General features: G+C 35.5%; 1 protein-coding gene across 6 annotated transcripts in view; it reads right to left on the bottom strand.

Moving 5' to 3' along the window:
• The window catches only part of CENPC (centromere protein C), an 82,092-nt gene that overhangs the window by 50,829 nt on the left and 9,826 nt on the right, over positions 1-21,437 (bottom strand). For all 6 annotated transcript variants that reach the window (XR_006711427.1, XR_006711428.1, XM_045473876.1 and 3 more), the window contains exons 4-9: positions 20,778-20,872; positions 16,087-16,192; positions 10,622-10,904; positions 9,476-9,691; positions 6,029-6,642; positions 221-412 (exon numbers count right to left, since the gene is read on the bottom strand). Coding sequence is in view for 4 of the 6 variants with exons in the window: in XM_045473876.1 (XP_045329832.1) it covers positions 221-412; positions 6,029-6,642; positions 9,476-9,691; positions 10,622-10,904; positions 16,087-16,192; positions 20,778-20,872 (1,506 nt within the window). In the remaining 2 variants the exon portion in view is untranslated. The remainder of the gene's footprint in view (positions 1-220; positions 413-6,028; positions 6,643-9,475; positions 9,692-10,621; positions 10,905-16,086; positions 16,193-20,777; positions 20,873-21,437) is intronic.

Genomic DNA, 21,437 nt, shown 5'->3' with positions numbered 1-21,437 from the left:
GGGGTTTGTTTTCTAGATATATCCCTATATCTAGAATACAGTATAGAATAGAGTCCAAATGAAGATTTGCATACTTAACTGATTTAATATTTCTATTAACGATCCAATTTAACTTTGTTCTCATAAGATTTTTCTATGGAAAATGGTTGTATAAAACAAAGTCTCTCATAGAATGACTTTTTGGAGCTCTCAATGAACATAATTTAAATAAAATACTTACTCTGCTCTGACTTTACCACCCACCAATTAGATGGACGCCTCGAAATTCTTCGACTTCTTGTAATAGTTGAAGTCACCTCATCAGGTACAAGTTTGTTCTTCTTGGACCCACTGGAAAATTGCTTCTTTTTATATTCTTTAGCTTTTTTCTGATTTTCTGCATAAGGAACACTGGTGCTATTTTTCTTGCTTCCTAAATTAAAGAAAACCATTAAAACAATTTACAATCTATTGAACCAAAGAGTTTTCAGAAAATCACAATAGGTAAAAACAAAACAAAACAAAACAAAACAAAAAAAATTCAATTATAGGAATATCTTAAATTTATCCAGTGAGCTTCTTTTCACCTCCTTTTTTTTTTTTAAGTCAAATGTTCTCAATAAGATCTGTCAGTTAAATGAAACTTTTCACACTGCTTGATGACTAACATATACTTGAAATATGAATTCAGGATGAAGCCAATGTTACAGTAGGCAATGAAACTGGCAAAAGTGCTACCCAGCATTAGCTACTCTAGATACAATCTAAGTTTTTGATACACCAAGTATGGTTCACAGATCAGTTGTATCAGCATCACCTGGGAGAGACTGTTTAGAAATACAGAACCTTGGGTCCCACCTCGAACCTATTAAATCAGCTTATGAATCAGTATGCTAACAAAATCCTCAGGGAATTCAAATGCATATGTAAGTTTGAAAAGCACTATTCTACGTGTTTTAGTCATTCTCCCAGTTAAACTGGATTGAGTGGAGAGAAGAGAAAACGAGCCAAATTATGTCAAGATTCCTTACAGTGGTATCACTCTCCAATTCCAGTTTGAGAATAAGTTACAGGATTTGGCAATGTTCTGAATTTGAGATAAAGAGAATGATTTATGCTTATAAAAGGAATAAAAGAAAAATAGTAGCCTTAATAATGTGAACCAGGCACAAAAAAGTTGTTGAAAAGGAAAGAATATACCTTACCAATACTGTGTTTAATATTAGAATCAACCTAGGGGCGCCTGGGTGGCGCAGTCGGTTAAGCGTCCGACTTCAGCCAGGTCACGATCTCGCGGTCCGTGAGTTCGAGCCCCGCATCAGGCTCTGGGCTGATGGCTTAGAGCCTGGAGCCTGTTTCTGATTCTGTGTCTCCCTCTCTCGCTGCCCCTCCCCCGTTCATGCTCTGTCTTTCTCTGTCCCCAAAATAAATAAACGTTGAAAAAAAAATTAAAAAAAAAAAAAAAAAAAAAAAAGAATCAACCTATACTTGCCAAGTAATGAGAATGGAAGATACTGGAAGAGTCACCACGGACAGTAAAAACTCGACAATAAAGGAGGTATTTTAGGGAGTGGATACAGAAAATAATAAAAGGGTCAGTTTTACAAAACACTAAAGCAAAAATAGAGAACTTTCAACATGGTTGCCACTAGGGGCACTGGGTGGCTCAGTCAGTACTCTTGATTTCAGCCCAGGTCAAGTTCCAGGCTGGGGGAGGAACCTGCTTAAGATTTCCACCCTCCCCCCTCCCAGATTTGCGTTCCTAAGCTTTCAAAACAAAACAAAAACAAAAACAAACATAGTTACCACTAATAAGTGGTTTAAGGAATTATCTGTAAAATGGCAAGAATCCTCAGCAGTGAGCATCACTTTCAGGCCTACTATGTGTCCACCCTCATTTTTCATTCTCCAACTCCTTTTCTTCTATGTTTCCCTTTTATTTATCCCCTTATATTTATCAAAAGTATTCTCAGGAACTGTTCTAATAAATGAGAGGTGCTCATGATTTCAGAGATAACTGCCCATGTTCATGAATCGACTTAAAAAAAAAATCAGTGTGAACAATGGAAAAAGGGAAAAGAATCTGAGGAGGAAAATGCTATCACCGAAGACTTATTCAGACAGTGATACAGAAAAAGAATATCATACAAAGTCAAAAACAAACCGATTATTTCAGAAACTAATTTCAGTTCAGGGAAGATTAGAAACTGAATGACAATTTAGAAAACTAATAAACAAGAATACATAAAGAAGATATAATTGATATGTGAACAGACAGTAAAGTGAAGATAGTTGACTTAGAACTGAGGAAATATATGTCCTAAGTAGGGCAATGGCCAGAAAAAGAGGTGACTCACAAGCGATAAATTTCTACTACTGTAGAAAATTTTGCATATTTACACATAAAGAAGTATCGTTCTGAAGGTGGGACACGTTTTAATAAACAGCAAAATTATTCATCCAAAATAGAGTAATATTTCTGTCATTGATTAAAAATGTATGCCAATGACCCATAGAGATAACTGCTAAGGCTAAGATCTTAGGAATAGGACAGATACAGTTCCTGTTCTCATGGAGCTTTCAGTCTAAATGCCAGAAGGAAAGATGGAAATTCAGCAACTAATTACATGTGTGATAAAATACAAAGGAGGCTAATGGAGCATACACAGGAATATACCAGGGTGGCAAGTAATAAGTGGTATTTTAACTGAACACAAAACTTGGAAAGCTTGGAAAAATTAGGCAAATTTTTCTAAAGGGCCCACAGTTGAGACAGCAGTTTGTTCACAGAACTGAAAGAAATTCATTATAAAGCAACCCAGGAGATGAATCTGGAGAGTATTAAGAAGCCAGAGGGTTTGTGCATAAACTGCTACAATAATCTAAGAAATAAATGACTCTAACTTGGCTAAAAAGAATAGCAAGAGGCATGGAGAGAAGTAACAGATATGAAAGCTACTTAGGGAGAAGTCAAAAGACTTAATTAACTTTATACGGGTTGCTAAGTAAAGGAAAGACAAGTTAAAGATGATTCGAGTTTCCTTCCTGAGCTATTAGATTTATTATGGTCCCATTTATGAAGACAGGAAAACAAAAGAAGGAGAAGTTTGGAAGAATTTAGTTTCCAACACATTCAGTTTAAGAAGCCTGAGAGACATCAAAACTGGAAAAGTCCACTGCCTCAAAATAAATCATCAGTTTAGGCATTACAAATCTGTCAAGTGCCTTTTTGTTGTTTTTTTTTTTAATGCTTATTTCTTTTTGAGAGAGAGAGAGACAGAGTTCGAGGAACAGGGAAGGGGCAGAGAGAGATGGAGACAGAATCCAAAGTAGGCTCCAGACTCTGAGCTGTCAGCAGAGAGCCTGATGAGGAGCTTGAACTCAGGAGCCACGAGATCATGACCTGAGCCGAAGTCTGACGCTTAACCAACTTAGCCACCCAGGCGCCCCTGTCAAGTGCCTTTTAAATTAAAAAAAAAAAAAAAAAAAAAATCTTCAGAGTAAAAATATCTTTGGACTTAAATTATCTTCATATTATTAGTCTTTGAAAACTGATATGGTTGGCAGAATAATGGCCTCCCAAAGATGTACTCACCCAATCCACAAATCTGTGAAAATATTACCTTACATGGCAAGAGACTTTGAGGAAATGATTAAGGTTATAAACCTTAAAACAGGGAGATTATCCTGAATTATCTAGGCTGGCCCAATCTACTTACATGTGTTCTTAGAAGTAGTGGTCAGAAAGATGGGACAATGGAAGACACAAAAAAAATTGGAAATGCGAGAAGGCTGGTATTGCTGGCTTTGAGGATGAAAGAAGGGAGCTATGATTCAAGGAATAGAAGCAACTTCAAGAGGCTGGAAAAGATAAGGATACAGATTCTCTCCTAGAATTATCAGAAACAAAAGACACCTTGTCAACACATTGATTTTAGTCCAGTGAGATAAATTTCAGATTTCCAACCCAAAGAACTATAATAAATGTATGTTGTTTTAAGTCACTAAGTATGGGGTAATTTGTTATGACAGTGATAGAAAATTAATTGGTAATTAATCAGACATTATATTCACTAACCAATCTAGATAAGGAAGAATTTAATATAACTGAAAATTAGTGTGAAGAATTTTGCATTCAATAAATGTTTAACACTTATAATTAGAGTCTCCTTCAAGTATACTTTCTTGATACAATGTTTTTTCCTAAGAACTTATGGATAAATAAAAATTTTGTACCTTCAAATTTTATGAATTCATATTCTACTTAAGGGACTAATAAGAAAAAAAAAATTTCCTATAATATAATCTCAGTTTAGTCAGAGATTCTTTATATTTTCTTCAAATAGCCAGCTGCTAATGAGAAAGTAAAGGAAGAACAAAAAAAAAAAAAAAAAAAAAGGAAGGGACGAAGTGGGGGGGAGGGAGGAAGAAGGAAGGAAGGAAGGAAAAATAATTCCAACAAAAATCACCTGGGACATGTCAGGCATTTACAAAAGAGGTCCACAAGATAGAGAAGGTAGCTTTTTTTCCCCTTTATTTTAAGCAGAATTTTTCAAGTACACAAAGGTACACATGGACAAAACTATTATTTCAGGTAATATAAAGTCTATGATATAGATTACACAAAAAGAAAGCTAAAATAATTAGGTAATTATTAAAGTGGAATTTCTTTTCACAACAACTAGCTTAAATACTGTGCTTTAATATACTTTCTCCCAGGAGTGCCTGGGAGTTAGTTGAGCTTCCAACTTCAGCTCAGGTCATGATCTCATAATTTGTGAATTCAAGCCCCACATCAGGCTCTATGCTGACAGCTCAGAGCCTGGAGCCTACTTCAGATTCTGTGTCTCCCTCTCTCCCTGCCCCTCCCCTGCTCACGCTCTATCTCTCTCTCTAAGTAAACATTAAAAAAAAAAAATTAATATACTTTCTCCCTTCTGTATCAGCAATACAGTATAGTCATCTAGAATCTCTAAGTACATAAAAAATTCTGTTGAATAGAATTTTCTGGTTAATAGTTTTTCCAATTGAGCATCAAAAGCATTTTTACTTACTTCAAAACTTCTTAATAGTGTTGAAAAAATATGGACTCTATGATGGGACAGATCCTGAGCCAGCATATTTTAACCATGAGTATTTTCTAATTTATGGGATTGTCAAGAAGGATTAAATTATGTTATGTACACCTAAAGTGTCTAATACATTTGTTAAGTGCTTTCCATTCCATTAACTAAAGAAATTCTGTAAGAATGACGATCTTTTCTATTACTTAAAAAGTGGTACAAAGAAAATAAATAGATCTAGAAGACAGTGCCATCATTATACCTCAATCACTATAAAATGGGTAGCCATGTAAGGAGAGTAACCACACTTCAGATTGAGAGAATCCCAGTTTATGCTTCCTGTCCTGACATTCCTCTCATTCTCAAGTGTCCCAGTTTGGATGATAAATAATATAGTGATCCAAGATAAAAAGACCTATTGAGCTATTAGTTAGATAACTGTTCTGTGTGATTCCATTATTGTCCTGTGAATGTACAGGCATACCTGTTGGTCTACAGATACTACTGGATTGATTTTTTTTAATGGCAATAATTGTGTCTTAATAATCTTTGTAATTTCAGTGTCTAATACAGTGTCTGGCAATTGAGTGAATATTAGATAAATGAGTATAGATGAATACTAAAATGATATAAAAGAGTATAATATTTTATCCTATAAGAAATACTCCCACACTACCCTGGGTTTTTTTCCCCAGTTTATATTTTAATAAACCTCTAAGAATACATGATGCTGTCTTATTCATATTCTGGTAACCACCTGATTTACGGGCCTTTCCCCTTCACTTCTTCCTTTACATGTGCGCCATCTTAGAAGCTACACAAAACTCAAGTGACTCAGAATTGAATTATATGTAAAATAGACATTCTAGAAAAGAGCCTACAGATTTAGGTTTACTTTGCCTACTTTCCAAAGCTAAATAGAAATAGTATAAAAACATAAAGCAGTAGAATAATGTTCATAGTTATACTTAATATAAAACACTTACCTACGGGCAGCACCTGTTTTTTGGAAACGGCAACATTTATCATATCTTCACACTCTTCCGTATTTCTGTCTGAATTTCTTTGTAACTTATCTTGGGTGATATGTGACATATTTGTATTTTTATCTTTAGATTGTTCTGTATCAACCTGTTCTTCAAGTACATTGGCCTTAAATTTTCTTCTCTGTTTTTGTCTTGTAGTCCTTCTGTTTCCAGATGATTTCTCTGCATTCTCATAATACAGTTCATATTTTGTAGATCTACAATGATTTTCTATTTCATTTGACAAAGCACTACCCTTATTCACTCCTTTTTGTTCAGAGGGCTGAGATCTCCCTACTGGGTGAGCTTTGCCAGAACGTTTGTCACTTGTCAAATCTGCAGTTGATACACTGTGATGTTTTTCTTTTGACTTTTTACTTTGAAGGAGTGCAGTGTTCTCTGCAGGGGTTACTGTGCATTGTTTCAGAGGCCCCGCCCTTCTGGGTATAGTAATCCAAGATGTACTGGCAAAACTTCTTTCTGATTCATCAATTATAAATTCATCCTCTAACAACTTTAGATCATTTGAAGGAGATGAATGAGGTGGAGCAGTTGCTATATGCCTAACAACAGGACTAAAACAGAATGTTACAATAAATAATAACTCAAAAAAGAAAGTTTTTACCCTTGCTTTTTGGAAAAAAGTAAAATAATCTGTGTAGGAATAAAATCTATGCATCTTTTAAAGAACAGTTCACATCTCAATTTTCCCTTACCCTTGAAAATCCCTCTCCTTTTACATTTCTATAATACCTGATTATACTCATTTATAATACTAATGAGATCAAAGAAAATTTAGAGCTGCAAGAGAGCCTAGACATCAACTAATTTAATGTCTCATTATATATATATATATATATATATATATATATATATATATATATCAAAAAGCTGAAACCCAGAAATGTGTTAAATATAGCTCAGATACACTGACTGACAGTCCCAAATGCATGCTGTTATTATATATAATGTTATACTAATTATATGTTTGTATAGATGTATACAGATCTCTTAGGGCCCAGATTTCTTCACATCCAAAACAAGATTATTTCCGAGACACCTTCAAATCTAATACTCTAAGAAAACACTAGTAAATTTTACATTAAATTATATTATGTAAAAATTCACTCCAAGTTTGAATAATTCACACATTTTCAAATTTAACATTGTAATCATGGTATAGAAATAAATGTAATGTATCTAGAAAGGTAAACAATTGGGATTAAACAGCATCTTTTCCAATTAGTTGAGAAAGCTTTCTGGGGAATGAAGGAATTATTTAAAGGAATAGTAATCTGATGGTACTCTTTTGCATTTCCTTCCTTTTTAAAGCAACAGCCTCAAGCAAACCAGGTACTGAAGTGCGACATGCATAAATAAAAACTTAGGGTAAACATCCAAACTCCAAAGCTAGCACATGCACTCCTGTTTCTGCCTTTTTCACTTGAGTAAGGATGCTTAACCATTCTTACACATAAAAGAAGCAAAGCTAGAATGGAAGACTTAGATTACTATGTCTGTTTTTTCTGTCTTTTCATTAATAAGATATACAAAAAGATTATGAAATGAAAATGCCTTCTCTATTTCTCTAATCTCAAATCTGTGATAAATCTAATAATGTAAATCTTCTAAATATACATACTAAGAAACATACTATCTTCTAATAGGTAGAGCTTTAGCAAGTTTATGTAACTAGAAAATTTTAGAAATCTAATGAAAAACAAAGTCAATATAAATAGAAGACCACAATGAATGAAACAGAAATAGAAATGTTAGTTTTCAACATTTAAAGAAATAGGCAATCTGGGGGCCTATTGGGTGGCTCAACTGGGTAGGCCAATCTGGGTGGCTCAGTTGGTTAAGCATCCAACTTCAGCTCAGGTCATGATCTCGCAGTCCGTGAGTTCAAGCTCCGCATCGGGCTCTGTGCTGACAGCTCAAAGCCTAGAGCCTGTTTCAGATTCTGTGGTCTCCCTTTCTCTCTGACCCTCCCCCATTCATGCTTTCTCTCTGTCTCAAAAATAAATAAACGTTAAAAAGAAATAGCCAATCTGTTACAGATTTGATTTGTTTTATTGTATATAACTCATAATATCTATTCATTTTTCATAATATATAGAAGTAATGCTAAGAACTTAAAAATTAAGATTTCCCAAACCAGCCAGTAAGAATTCTCTATATCTGCTCCTCTATTCCACTTCAAGGGACTTCCATAATATCAAGATCATTCAAACTGAAGATATGCTTAGGCACAACATTGATACCTGCTCAGACTGAATGTTTGTATACTTCCAAAATTCATAAACTGAAACCTAATCCCCATTGGGATGGTATTTGGGGGTGGGGCCTTTATGACAACAGAACACTTATGAATGGAAGTAATACCCTCATAAAAGAAGCAAGCCTCAGACAGCCCCCTTGTCACCTTCTGCCATATAAGGTTACGGTAAGAAGACGGCCATCCATGAAGTAAGAAGCAGATGTCACCAGGAGAGAAGGAGACTGGCACATGACAAGGGAAAATGGTATGCCAATATAGGGACAAATGCAAATGTGCATGACCAAGCTGGCAAAAAGAGTTAACTAGGGAGAGTAAAGGCCATAAACACCAGCTAGTAAACCTGAAGTTTATATAAGCCAGTAGTTCTCAACCCTAGCTGCCATTAATTCTAGTTAACTCTACTGTGCAGCCACAGTTAAGAATCACTGAATCACAGTTAAGAATCAGTTAAAAACCTCTGAAGGTTTTTAAATAGGCAAGAACAGATTAAAATTTATTTTAGGACTATACATTTATTAACACAAGCAGAAGAAAAGGAAAAAAGACTTAAAACCTGTAATAGTGAAATACACCATGACATAATTCTATTTCTAAATACTGTCTTCATTCTGTGATATCATACAAACTAGAAAGTGCTAATATGGGGCACCTGGGTTGCTCAGTTGGTTAAACATCCAACTGTTGATCTAGACTCATATCATGATCTCACAGTTCATGGGATGGAGCCCCACACTGGGCTCTGCACTGACAGAGTGGAGCCTGCTGAGGATTCCCACCCTCTCTCTCAAAATAAATTAATAAATAAATAAACTCAAAGAAAAGAGAAAAGAAAAGAAAAGAAAAGAAAAGAGAAAAGAAAAGAAAAAAGAAAAGAGCGAGCTAATGGGCAAAAGAAATGAAAGCTGAATAAACTTATTTTCTTTCACAGTTAACTTTGTATTTATTAAATGATGGTTTTGGAGGTCATTTGCTGGTAAGAAACTACACACTCCTTATGGGTTGGGCACAATTTCAATTAAAATTTGTGCCAATTAAGATTAACTTCTAGTTAAATAGCATTAAGAATCCATGACACTGTTCACAGAATATAAAACCAAACATCTCAAAGGACAGTCTTAATAACTCACCTGGATTCACTTTTTCTTTTTACAGTTTCTAAAAACAGTGCTGAAAAACTCTTTTTAGTTTGTGGTTGAATTTCATATTCTGAATCTTGTACTCTTTTCTGAGATCTTCTTGACGATTTCCTCTCTTGTGGTTCTTCTGATACTTTATCCTCTGTTTCTGATAATTCATTTGGTATTTCTACTTTCTTCGAAACATTTTTATCTTCAAAATTTAACCTAAAAGGTAAAAGGACGGCAAGGTGAAGACTGTCAAAGTTTGTTCAGTTAGGAGTTTTCCTGAATTACCTTTCAGTTAAGAACACAGACCGCTTACAAAATTTTCTACTAGACCTTTATTTAAAATCTGTAAGTGCTGATTTATAACCTCTTAAAATATATAAGGCAAGTGCCCAGGAAAATTAAATTCCTTATTAGTCCATGGGAAAAAGTAAGAGAACAGGCCAAGAAAATCTATAGCTTAGAGCACTAGTTCTCAAACACTAAAATTTTGAATCATCTGAAGAGTTTAAAATGTAGATTCTTATTCATCAGGACTAGAGAGGGTTTGAAATTCTGCATTTTTAACAAGTTTCCAGATAATGCATTGCTCTAGATACTGAGCCGTAGACCACATTTTGAATAGCAAAATCTTAGAATGTACTTAACTTCTTGGCTCCAAGAATAACGCAAGACACCAGACAGATATTAGTTACACTCACTGCAAAGGTCCCAACAGCAAAGGACTTTGAATGATCTACTTTTCTTCTTAAAGGCCAAAAGGCAAACCCCAAGAAATAGACATGGGTTTACCACAACCTATCCTCAAAATACTTATCCTTTGTTACCCTAGAAATGACCTGAGACACACCTATCCTTGTAATTACAAATAACATAGAGAAAATACTCTTAGGAGTTATAGAAAATTTATCATTAGAAGAAAATACTTTTTTTCCACAGAAAAGTTTACCCACAAACTTCTCTGAAATATACTGTAAGCTTTCCTATTATTAAATATAAACTGAAATATGTTATGCTCTTCTCCTAATATGTTAATATTCCTCAACACTTACTATAAAATACAAAAAAGACCAAATTACTTACTCTTTAATATAAAAGGTAAAAATTTTTTAAACAGGATGACTATTACTTAAGTAAATAAAAATTCACCTTTTTCTGGTTTTAAGAGAAATCTCTGTACTTGAAGACAATGTATTTACTGACTTTTCAGAAGTGTAGGTCTTTCTGTTTTGGGCAGATGAGACAGCACTTTGAGATACACATGTTTTTGCATCCAAAAGAACGAAAGGTGAACCAACAGATAAGTAAAATTCTTCATCAACTCCACCGTGATGACCTTTTAGTTTTTCACTTGACATTTTTCTTGAGTCAGGTGTATTTTTAGAACCAACATCAGTTGCCAAAATTTGCTGATGAACTTCATGGTCCTGAACTAGAAGAAAATTATATAAAGATATCAAAAAATAATAATATTAGAGCCAAATGTGTTTTTTTTTTTTAATTTTTTTTTTTTAACGTTTTTATTTATTTTTGAGACAGAAAGAGACAGAGCATGAACGGGGGAGGGTCAGAGAGAGAGGGAGACACAGAATCGGAAACAGGCTCCAGGCTCTGGGCCATCAGCCCAGAGCCCGACGCGGGGCTCGAACTCACGGACCGCGAGATCGTGACCTGGCTGAAGTCGGACGCTTAACCGACTGCGCCACCCAGGCGCCCCAGCCAAATGTGCTTTTTAAAATTCAGCAAGTTAGAAATGAGTTTTCAAAAGACTCGCAGTTCATTAAGTTTATAATCAAAGATCTATGATTAAAATATGCAAGTGCTTTAAAAAGTTCTAATTTATGAAATTAACGAATGTGAAGATGTATTTGATCCATGCTCTGAAGTTTTGAAATGACAAAAATTCTCAACAGAAATTCACAATTCTATGGAAAGTCAATTTACTCAAGATTTGAATAAATCTATACACAGCTAAAATAATAAAGTAATCTTAGAGAATTATGACATTTGATCCTTAGGTCAGTAAATTTAGTAGGGATGCCTGGGTGGCTCAGTTGGTTAAACGTCTGACTCTTGATTTTGGCTCAGGTCATGATCTCACGGTTTGTGGGATACAGCCCTGCATCAGCCTCTGGGCAGACATCGTGGAGCCTGCTTGGGATTCTCTCTCTCTCACTCTCTCTCTACCCCTCCCCCACTTGCTCATGCTCTCTCTCTCTCTCTCAAAATAAATAAATAAACTTTAAAAAAATAAGTCAGTAAAAACTAGGGCAGCTAAATGACCACATCTGTACATATACATACACATATAGAGACATAACAGATATGTATAGAGATACATAAAAAATTATATGTATATATATATATACATAAAATATATTCTTTATACATAATATTTGTATACATATAGATACATATATACACATACCTTTATATATTTATACACACACACACTCTATTCTCTTAGCCGTATGCCTCCAAATGTCAAAAAAAGTAGAACTGCTGGGGAGTATTCATATTGATTTATATCCTTAACAAGCAAATATTAAAAATTTTAAACACAATCAAAAAAGGGCTTTTGGAAGATTTACGGAACAAGACAGCATACTCAGCTTTCCCTGCTTTTCCCTCTAAATTCCCTGGTAATAAATTACCCATGAAACAATAAGAGAACTCTGAAAGCTGGAAGTGAAAAGGAACCTCAAGCCTTAAGCTACCAAAGACAATATGATGAATCCCTTGGGTTTTCTTTTAATCTCCCGTGTACCCCCAGACTGGGTTCTAGAGATTCCTGCGATCCAGAACCACCAGCAGGCATAGGAGAAAAAACAGCCTACATTCTCTGGCCAATAGACTTGCAGAAAGGAAACACAACAAAGACCTAATGGGGAACCCCAACGCCCATTCCACAACTTGGGCCACTAACTACTCCATTCTGCAGTGGCAGTGTCAGAGCAGCAAAGACTCAGGCCCCACTCCATAAGTTCTATAGGACAGCAGTAGCAGAGGAGCAAAGCACTGGACTAACTCTGTGCCTGGACCAACCTAGTCTCCAGTTAACAATCAAGAATAGCAGGCTATATGATCCACAAAGAGCTGCAGAATACTAAAGCCTTTTACCTTCCCAACCACTGCTTCCCAGACCAAGGTGACATTCTGAACCACAGTTAGTACACCCCAGGCCTTGCTTCACAACAAGGGCACCAATGGACAGTCTAAACTACGGCAGGAAAAACATAAAAGAATCCTACACCCCCATCCTGTCCTCCACCTGTCTCAAATTTAAGGATATCCAATCCCAACAGCTTCTGACCCCAGCCCCCACGTGAGTGAATGAGGACATGGGGTACCAAGGAAAGCACCTTCCATTCACTTGACACAAAACCAGCAAGAACTGACCTGGAATCTCAGCAGCATCAGAAAATCAAACAGACCAAAACACCACTGCTTAGGACTCTAACACTTAATTGTCACTAGAAATAAAACCCCCAAAAGTAGGCAAGAACCTACACAATAAACCAAAACAAGGCAACTATGTGCTATATAAGAAATGATTTAAATACAATCAAGAGTCTATTAAAATAATAACCAAAATGTCAAGAATATAATCAAAATGACTCATTATACAAAACCCAGAAAAACATAACCTGAATAAGAAAAATATCATCAGTGGACACATATGGACAAGATGAATCAAATGCTGGAACTATTTAATAAGAATTTTAAAGCATCCATCATAAAAATGTCTTAGTCTTAACAATTAGTTATAAATTCTCCTGAACAAAAGACCAAAACTCTCAAAGAAATGAGTTACAAAAAAAAAAAAAACAAAACAGTTTTTTTTAGATTTTAGCTATTCTTATAGGTATGTAGTGGTATCTAATTATTATTTTAATTTAAAATTCCCTAGTGACAATGATGAACAAGTCAAAATCACAATGAGATACTACTTCACACCATTAGGATGGCTACTAGTACAAAACACACACACGCACAGAAAATAACATGTATTGGTGAAGATGTAGAGAAATCGGAACCCTTATGCACTGCTGGTAGGAATGTAAAATGATATGGCCACTACAGAAAAGTTTAGTGGCTCCTCAAAAAATTAAAAATATTATTGCTGTATGACTCAATAATTCCTTTGTTGGGTATGTATCCAAAAGAACTGAAAGCAGATACTACAAGAGATATTTGTACACTTACATTCACAGCAGCATTATTCAAAACAGACAAGAAGCAGAAACCACCCAAATGTCCACCAATGGATAAATGAATAAAACAAAATGTGGTAATGTATAGATCTAGATGGTATAATGCTAAGTGAAACAAATCAGTCAGAGAAAGACAAATACCATATGATTTCACTCATATGTGAAATTTAAGAAACAAATGAAATGGGGTGGGGGAGGAAAAACCAAGAAACAGACTTTTTTTAATGTTTATTTATTTATTTTAGAGACAGTGTGTGTGTGAAGGAGGGGCAGAGAGAGACAGGGAGACAGAGAATCCAAGCAGGCTCCACACTGTCAGCGCAGAACCCCACACAAGGCCCAAACTCAAGAATCGTGAGATTGTGACCTGAGCCAAAGTTGGATGCATAACCAACTGAGACACCCAGGCGCCCCAGCAGACTCTTAACTATAAACAACAAAGCAATGGTTTCCAGAAGGATGGTGGTGGGTGGGGGAATGGGTGAAAGAGGTGATGGGGGTTAAGGAGTGCACTTGTGGGGTGCGTGGGTGGCTCAGTCAGTTAAGCGTCCGACTTTGGCTCAGATCATGATTTCGCGGTCTGTGAGTTCGAGCCCCGCGTCAGGTTCTGTGCTGACAGCTCAGAGCCTGGAGCCTGCTTCCGATTCTGTGTCTTGCTCTCTGTTTGCCCCTCCCCTGCTCATGCTCTGTCTCTCTCTGCCTTAAAAATAAATAAAATAATAAAAAAAAAAAAAATTAAAAAAAAAGAGTGCACTTGTGATGAGCACCTGGTGTTGTATGGAAGTATTGAATCACTATATTGTACGCCTGAAACTAGTATTACACTGTATGCTAATTGGAATTTAAATAAAAACTTAAGATGAAAGCTAGGATACTACATATACCACAACAAGAAAAGCTATAAAAATCACACATTTGACAATTAAAATAAAAAATCGTACTCATCAGGGCACCTGGGTGGCTCAGTCAGTTAAGTGTGGGCCTTCAGCTCAGGTCATGATCTCATGGTTCATGAGTTTGAGCCCTGCATCAGGCTCTAAGCTGACAGCACAAAGCCTGCTTCAAATCCTCTGTCTCCCTCTCTCTCTGCCCCTTTCCCTGCTCACATGTTCTCTCTCTCTCTCAAAAATAAACATTTTCCAAAAATCATACTCATCATATGGTTAAAGATACTATAAACAAAATATTTAACTGTCGAGGGACCATTTGGAAAAATATCTGTCACACAAATTATGGATAAACAGAGCAGAGAGACTCAATTCAAAGACCTCTCATAAACAAGAAAAAACTAATAGGCAAAGGATATGAATAGACAACTCAGATAAAAGGAAATTCAAATACTCAGTAAATATATAAAAACAGTGCTCAAATTCAGTGGTGATGACAGACATAGACACTAAGTGACAATGAGATCATGTAATACTATCTAAATGGCAAAAAGAATAAAACAGTAAATGATCAGGTAAAAGGTACTTGCCTATACTGTAAAAGAAAACTGGTGTAAAAGAAAATCGTAAAGCCTCTTCTGAAAGCATGCATGCACATGCACTCACACATGCAAGCACACACACACATTTACATAGGTTTTCATTCCAAAGTTACCTCAGCAGGATGATGGCAGTAACAATCAGTAGCACTTTTTTAATCTTTGAGGCTTACCTCAAAAGAAGGACTCTTCTAATTTGAAAAGCATTAATAAAGTAAACTTTTAAAAAAGTCGCAGCACATACAAATAATTAAGAAAAATGAACAAAAGGAGAATAGAGACAAAGAACACTGACCATGTATGTACAAATATTGAATCATGTTGGGTACCTGAAGCTAGTATGTTATATGTCAATTATAACTCCCTTTAAAAAAAAAAAAAAAAAAAAAGGATGCTCAAAAGCCGATGGGAAGGGCCATGTGAGAAGGAATTAAGGCTTCCTGCCCATGAGTGAGTCATCTTAGAAACATACCCATAGCCCCTGTCAAGCCTTTTGATGACTGCAACCATGGCCAACATCTTGACTGCCACCTAATGAGAGATTTCAACCTAGAATCATCTAACTAAGCTGCTTCTCAATTTTGACCCACAGAAACTGTGTGAGATAATATTAATTTTTCAGGAAAAAAAAAAAAAGAAATCTATTTGAAAATTCTTAAAGCTATAGTCCCTGTAATAATTCTTACTTAATGTCTCTTACCAGATCATAGTAATCAATCTTCCTATCACTAAAATAAAGAAATAAAAAATCAAAAGAAGCTTATCATTCATGTTTAAAAAAACAAAAACAAAAACACTGACCATTCTGCCTGGGCTAATTCATGACCCCGTCACTCAAGCCAATACAGGTAACACCTTCAGCATTTCCTTTTAAATATGTCTAAGCAAATAACACCCATGGGAATGCCACCAACCTGATCTGTTGACAACTTCCCTTGGTTCTACAGTGAACTGCCTAGAGGCTTCTTTCTTCCTTGAAGAAACTGGAACTGACTTTGGATGTGATTTCTGGCACTGAGCCTAAAAGATATACAACATTAGATCTACTCCATTGTATTAGCAATTCTGATTGAATACATTTGTTTTTAAATTGGAAAAAAAAAAGTATTGGAAAATAATAAAACAGCTGGCAATTTGGCATTATCTAATAAAGTTGAAATTTCATAAATCCTAACATAGAAACAATGCTGCTCTGAACAGCAAAAACCTATCTTGACAGTAAACTGGATAAATTATGATATAGACCTATAATATAATATCACACATTCAACAGTGAAATTCATAAATTACAGCATCAGGAATAAATAATTGTTAACACAAAAAAAAAAAAAAAAAAAAAACAAGCCACAGAAGTAGGTTATAATCCCATTTACACAAAGTTCAAAGTAGAGGCATGTTAAACTATACACACACACACACATATACATATACATACACACACATATATATGTATATACACATATGCATATATACGTATATATATACACACACATGCATATATATATACTATATTTTAGAGATTCACTCACTAGAGGAGTTAACATAGGACACCTGATCATTTAAAGAACTAGCTTACAAGGCTGGCCCTTGACTGGCAGCTGGGAATTTGGCTTTCAGAATATTTCCTCTATTACCAGCTGATTAGGTTGTGCCTACCATGCCAGCCTGCCTAGACTGTATAAAAATGTGATTTATAATGAACACCTGTTTTTTTCCTTCAGGAAGTATAGGATGTTGGTTGGCAGAGGGTACCTAATATAATCAGCCCCCAATAAAAATGGGTTAAGCCTCAGAAGGCTTCCCTGGGCAGAAAGACTATATGCACTTCACTGCTAGAAAGAACAAGTGCAGACCCAGTGGGAAGCATAGAAGTCTGACTATAAAATAAAGGATGGGAATGATGAACATAAAATTCAAGATAGTGGTTACCTTTGTGCAGGGAGGAGAGGGAGAAGAACAGGATTAGAAAGGGAAACATTGATGCTGCAAAAGTATTTTTTTTTTTTTTCAACGTTTATTTATTTTTGGGACAGAGAGAGACAGACCATGAACGGGGGAGGGGCAGAGAGAGAGGGAGACACAGAATCGGAAACAGGCTCCAGGCTCTGAGCCATCAGCCCAGAGCCCGACGCGGGGCTCGAACTCACGGACCGCGAGATCGTGACCTGGCTGAAGTCGGACGCTTAACCGACTGCGCCACCCAGGCGCCCCTGCAAAAGTATTGATTGATACGTCTTACACTAAGGATAAGTACATAAGTGTTCATTTATATTATTTTTAATACCTTATATACATATATTCTTTTCTACATTTGAAATATATCAAGTCATAAATTTTAAAAATATAGAAAAGGGAAATCTCATTCATACACTGCATGTAGGAAACAAAACTTGTAAACATTTTGCAGAAAAAATAGACAATATTTAACAATTTCATTTGAAATATGCATGTCCTAGAGAAATTCGATTTACAACATGTGCACAAGGAGGCATGAACAAAGGTGTACACTGCTGTAATAATGAATACATGGACACAACCTCAAACTCTACCAATAGGGGGATATATAAGTAAAGAAGGTCCTGCACTGTTCAGTGAATACATTATAGAACTCAATTACATAAAGAAAGACAAGCAAGCTCTCACTAGTCTCCGTTCCTCTTGAAACCTCATTAGGATTTTTTAAACTGTATAAACCCAGGGCACCTGGGTGGCTCAGTCGGTTAAGGGTCTAACTCTTGGTTTCAGCTCAGGTCATGATCTCACGCATGACTCATATGAGTTTGAGCCCCCGCATTGGGCTTTGCACTGACAGCTTGGAGCCTGCTTAGGATTCTGTCTCCCTCTCTCTGCTCCTCCCCTACTCGCTCACTCTCTCTCTCAAAAATAAACATTTAAAAAATATATATATTTCTTTAAGAAAGTAAAAAATAAATAAAATGTATAAATCCAGAAGTATGAAGAGAAAAGAAAAGGGAGTAGATGGGAGATTTCAACAAACTTTAAGCTAGAAAGCAAATCAGCAGCAACTAATCAGTCCAGAAAGTGGAGAAAGTGCAGTAGGAAACACATTTATGTTTAACCCATAAGATCATTTATTAGAGGTGCAAGGCCACTCTAAGAGAGGCTCCAAGTTGGGCCTACGAACAGTAAAGTTGTTAGAAGTATGTATACGAAGTAGTCAAGAGTTGCAGAGCCTCTCCTCTCCCAACTCTGGCATAGTAGATGTTTACTCTTGAGTTTCAGAATCAGAGAGACTATAGACTCAGACACAGATGAAGGTAACAGTAATACAGTAAAAATAGAGATTTTAGGCAGAAGCATTCAAATTGTGCCTTCCCTCTGCTACACCTGGTTGAGAACATTTGTCATTGGAATCAAGCTCCCAAGCAGAAGAGATTTGTTAGAAAAACCTACCAAACCAAGTTTAAAAAAAAACAAAACCTATAGATATTAACACCTGGACATCCACAATGACATGGCTCAGACAGATCATACCACAGTAAAATCTACCAAGGTACAAATTCTATTGTACAACTAGAATTTGCAATCACCATTTTAGTTTCCACTCTTAAATATAAGGAGACCACTAAGATTCACTGGACATCTGACAAAAGGCTCTAAAATAAAAGGAAACAACGAAGGTAACCAAAAAGGTACTTGCAGGAAACAGAAACTACAAACAAGAAATCTTAATAAGAAGGGTTAGAGGAACCTGAAAAAAGCTGTGCTTCCCCCTGGTAGACACTCTGTATGGACCAGCTTAAAACCCTCAGCTTTTGCCCCAAATTAGTTAATACTCTCAGGGAAAAAATGACTAATAATCATCAACTCATCTTCTCAACATTCTTCTCTCTTTGGAATTTTATCTAGATTTTGTTCTTTCCACAGCTCCCATGTCTCTAAAAATATGATTTGTTTGCATTTCATTCTTTTTAACTAGTTGTTGCAACAGGAACGTGGCCTATTGCAATTTGTCACATCCTACCTACAAATGAAACCTCTAGCATAACCCTGAAACCAAAGCCCTCCAAGAATGTTTTGAGAAAAGAAAAAGACAATACTGTTCATGAACATAGATGCAAATGCCTCAAATACTAGCAAACCAAGTCAAAAAAGGTTAATACATTATGACCAAGTCAAATTTATCCCAGAAAACTTAAAAAGTTGATTTAACTTCCAAAAATCAGTATAATTTACCACATTAAAGAAGGTCTTTCAATTCTGAAAGAAATGGATCTGTCTACATTCCTTGGAACCAAAAGGCTATATATAGTTCACAGAACAAGGGTTTGAACTGTGCAGGTCCACTTACTCACATTTGTTTGCAATAAATATAGCATATTAACATAAATGTATTTTCTCTTCCTTATAAATTTCTTAACATTTTCTTTTCTCTAGCTTACTTTATTATAAGAATACAGTATATAATACACATAACATACAAAATACATGTTAATCAATTGTTTACATTATCAGTAAGGCTTCTGGTCAACAGTAGGCTATTAGTAATTAAATATTTGGGGAGTCAAAAGTTTTAAGTGGATTTTCAACTAACACAAGTGGGTCAGCAACCCTAACCTCTGCATTGTTCAAGGGTCAACTGTATAATTAGATGTTTATACAAATTTCTAGTAAAGCTATTTCTAGCACTACATAATTTTTCTCTCCAATTAGTATTGTGCTTTTGAATAACTTGTCTTTATTCATTAGCTTCACAAACTCTATTTGAAAGTTGGCTATTTTGTAGAGTTAAGTCAACCTATCCTCTTAAGATATGATCTATAAAAGATTGATTCCTAGGGCACCCAGGTGGTTCAGTCAGTTGAGCATGTGACTTTAGCTCAGGTCATGATCTTGTGGTGCATGAGTTTGAGCCCCACATTGAGCTCACTGCTGTTAGTGCACAGCCCTCTTTGGATCCTCTGCCCCTCTTTCTCTGCCCCTCCCCAGTTCACACTCTCTCTCTCAAAAATAAATAAACATTTAAAAAAAAAAAAAAAATACTGGTTCCCTTATACAGCAATAGATTAACCTCAATATTCAGAAAACCAAATTTTCAAATCTGGATTAGGAACTTAAGTCATTGCCTACTTTCCTAAAAACCTAATTTAATTATTATTTTAGGAAAGGTGAAAAATAATTTTGTTAAAATTTGGTATTTCTTTTTTTTTTTTTTTCCCAAGGGTTTTTTTTTTGTTTGGTTGGTTTTGTTTTTGTTTTTTTTATTCATTCTGAGAGAAAGGGAGCACAAAGAGAGAGGGAGAGAGAGAGAATCCCAAGCAGGCTCCACACCAATGAGCCCTATGCGGGGCTCAAACCCACAAACCATGAGATCATGACCTGAGCCGAAATCAAGAGTTAGATGCTCAACTGACTGAGCCACCCAGACACCCCAAAATTTTATAATTCTAAACCCAGACCTCCAATTTCAAACACAGGAAATGTCAAGTCAGAATTTTCACAAACCACCTCCAAATTATAGAAAGTCAATGGGAATATAGGATTCCCTTCTAAGAATAAGACTTACAAACAACTAAAATAGATGTAACTATATTGTGTAATGCTTCACTTATTAAAGCTATATCAGCTCTCCTTTTTGACTTACCTCTTTGCTTGATGACTGAATACAAATGTCTTCCATTTTAGGTGTTGAATAAAGCACTGATTTTGTAGAATTTGTGCTAAAATCATTGGTAAGACCTTAAAAAAAGCAAAAAAAAAAAAAAGTTTAAATGACATATGGTATAAAATCTTTGAGTTATAATTAAAAGAAGCCCTACATGAAATGTGAAGACGTTTGCTGACTCTTTAAACACAATTAGTTTAAATTACATATAAACATCGCTTCAATATTCAAATGTGCCTAGAAGACATCAGGAACTGAAAAACACAAACAAGATTCCTGAAGAAATAATGAACCAGTTCTTCTTTCAGAGCTTATATAGAAGAAATATTTTTCCACTCTCTGTGTTTGTTTCTTTGGTTGGCCTATTCTCTTTTTTCAATACCTTCTGATGCTGACAAGCACTTAGAAAATTTTTTGCAATAATTCACCATTTCTTTAAAATGAACTGCGAATCACCAAACATTCTCTCTTAGGGATCCTAAGAATTCTGCACATTTATTCCCATTACATGAAATACTTTCTCTTGCATAAGATAATTATTTATGGACTTCTAGTGTGACCTAAAGGAAATGACAAATTATGCTCATTTTTGACAGTATTATCCTTAGTATAACAGAAGGTAAAGGATTGCACGTGTAC

The sequence above is a fragment of the Leopardus geoffroyi genome, chromosome B1, assembly GCF_018350155.1.
Source record: "Leopardus geoffroyi isolate Oge1 chromosome B1, O.geoffroyi_Oge1_pat1.0, whole genome shotgun sequence".
Taxonomy (NCBI): Eukaryota; Metazoa; Chordata; class Mammalia; order Carnivora; family Felidae; genus Leopardus; species Leopardus geoffroyi.
The sequence above is the reverse complement of the archived record's forward strand: the minus strand, read 5'-3'. Positions and strand labels throughout refer to the sequence as shown.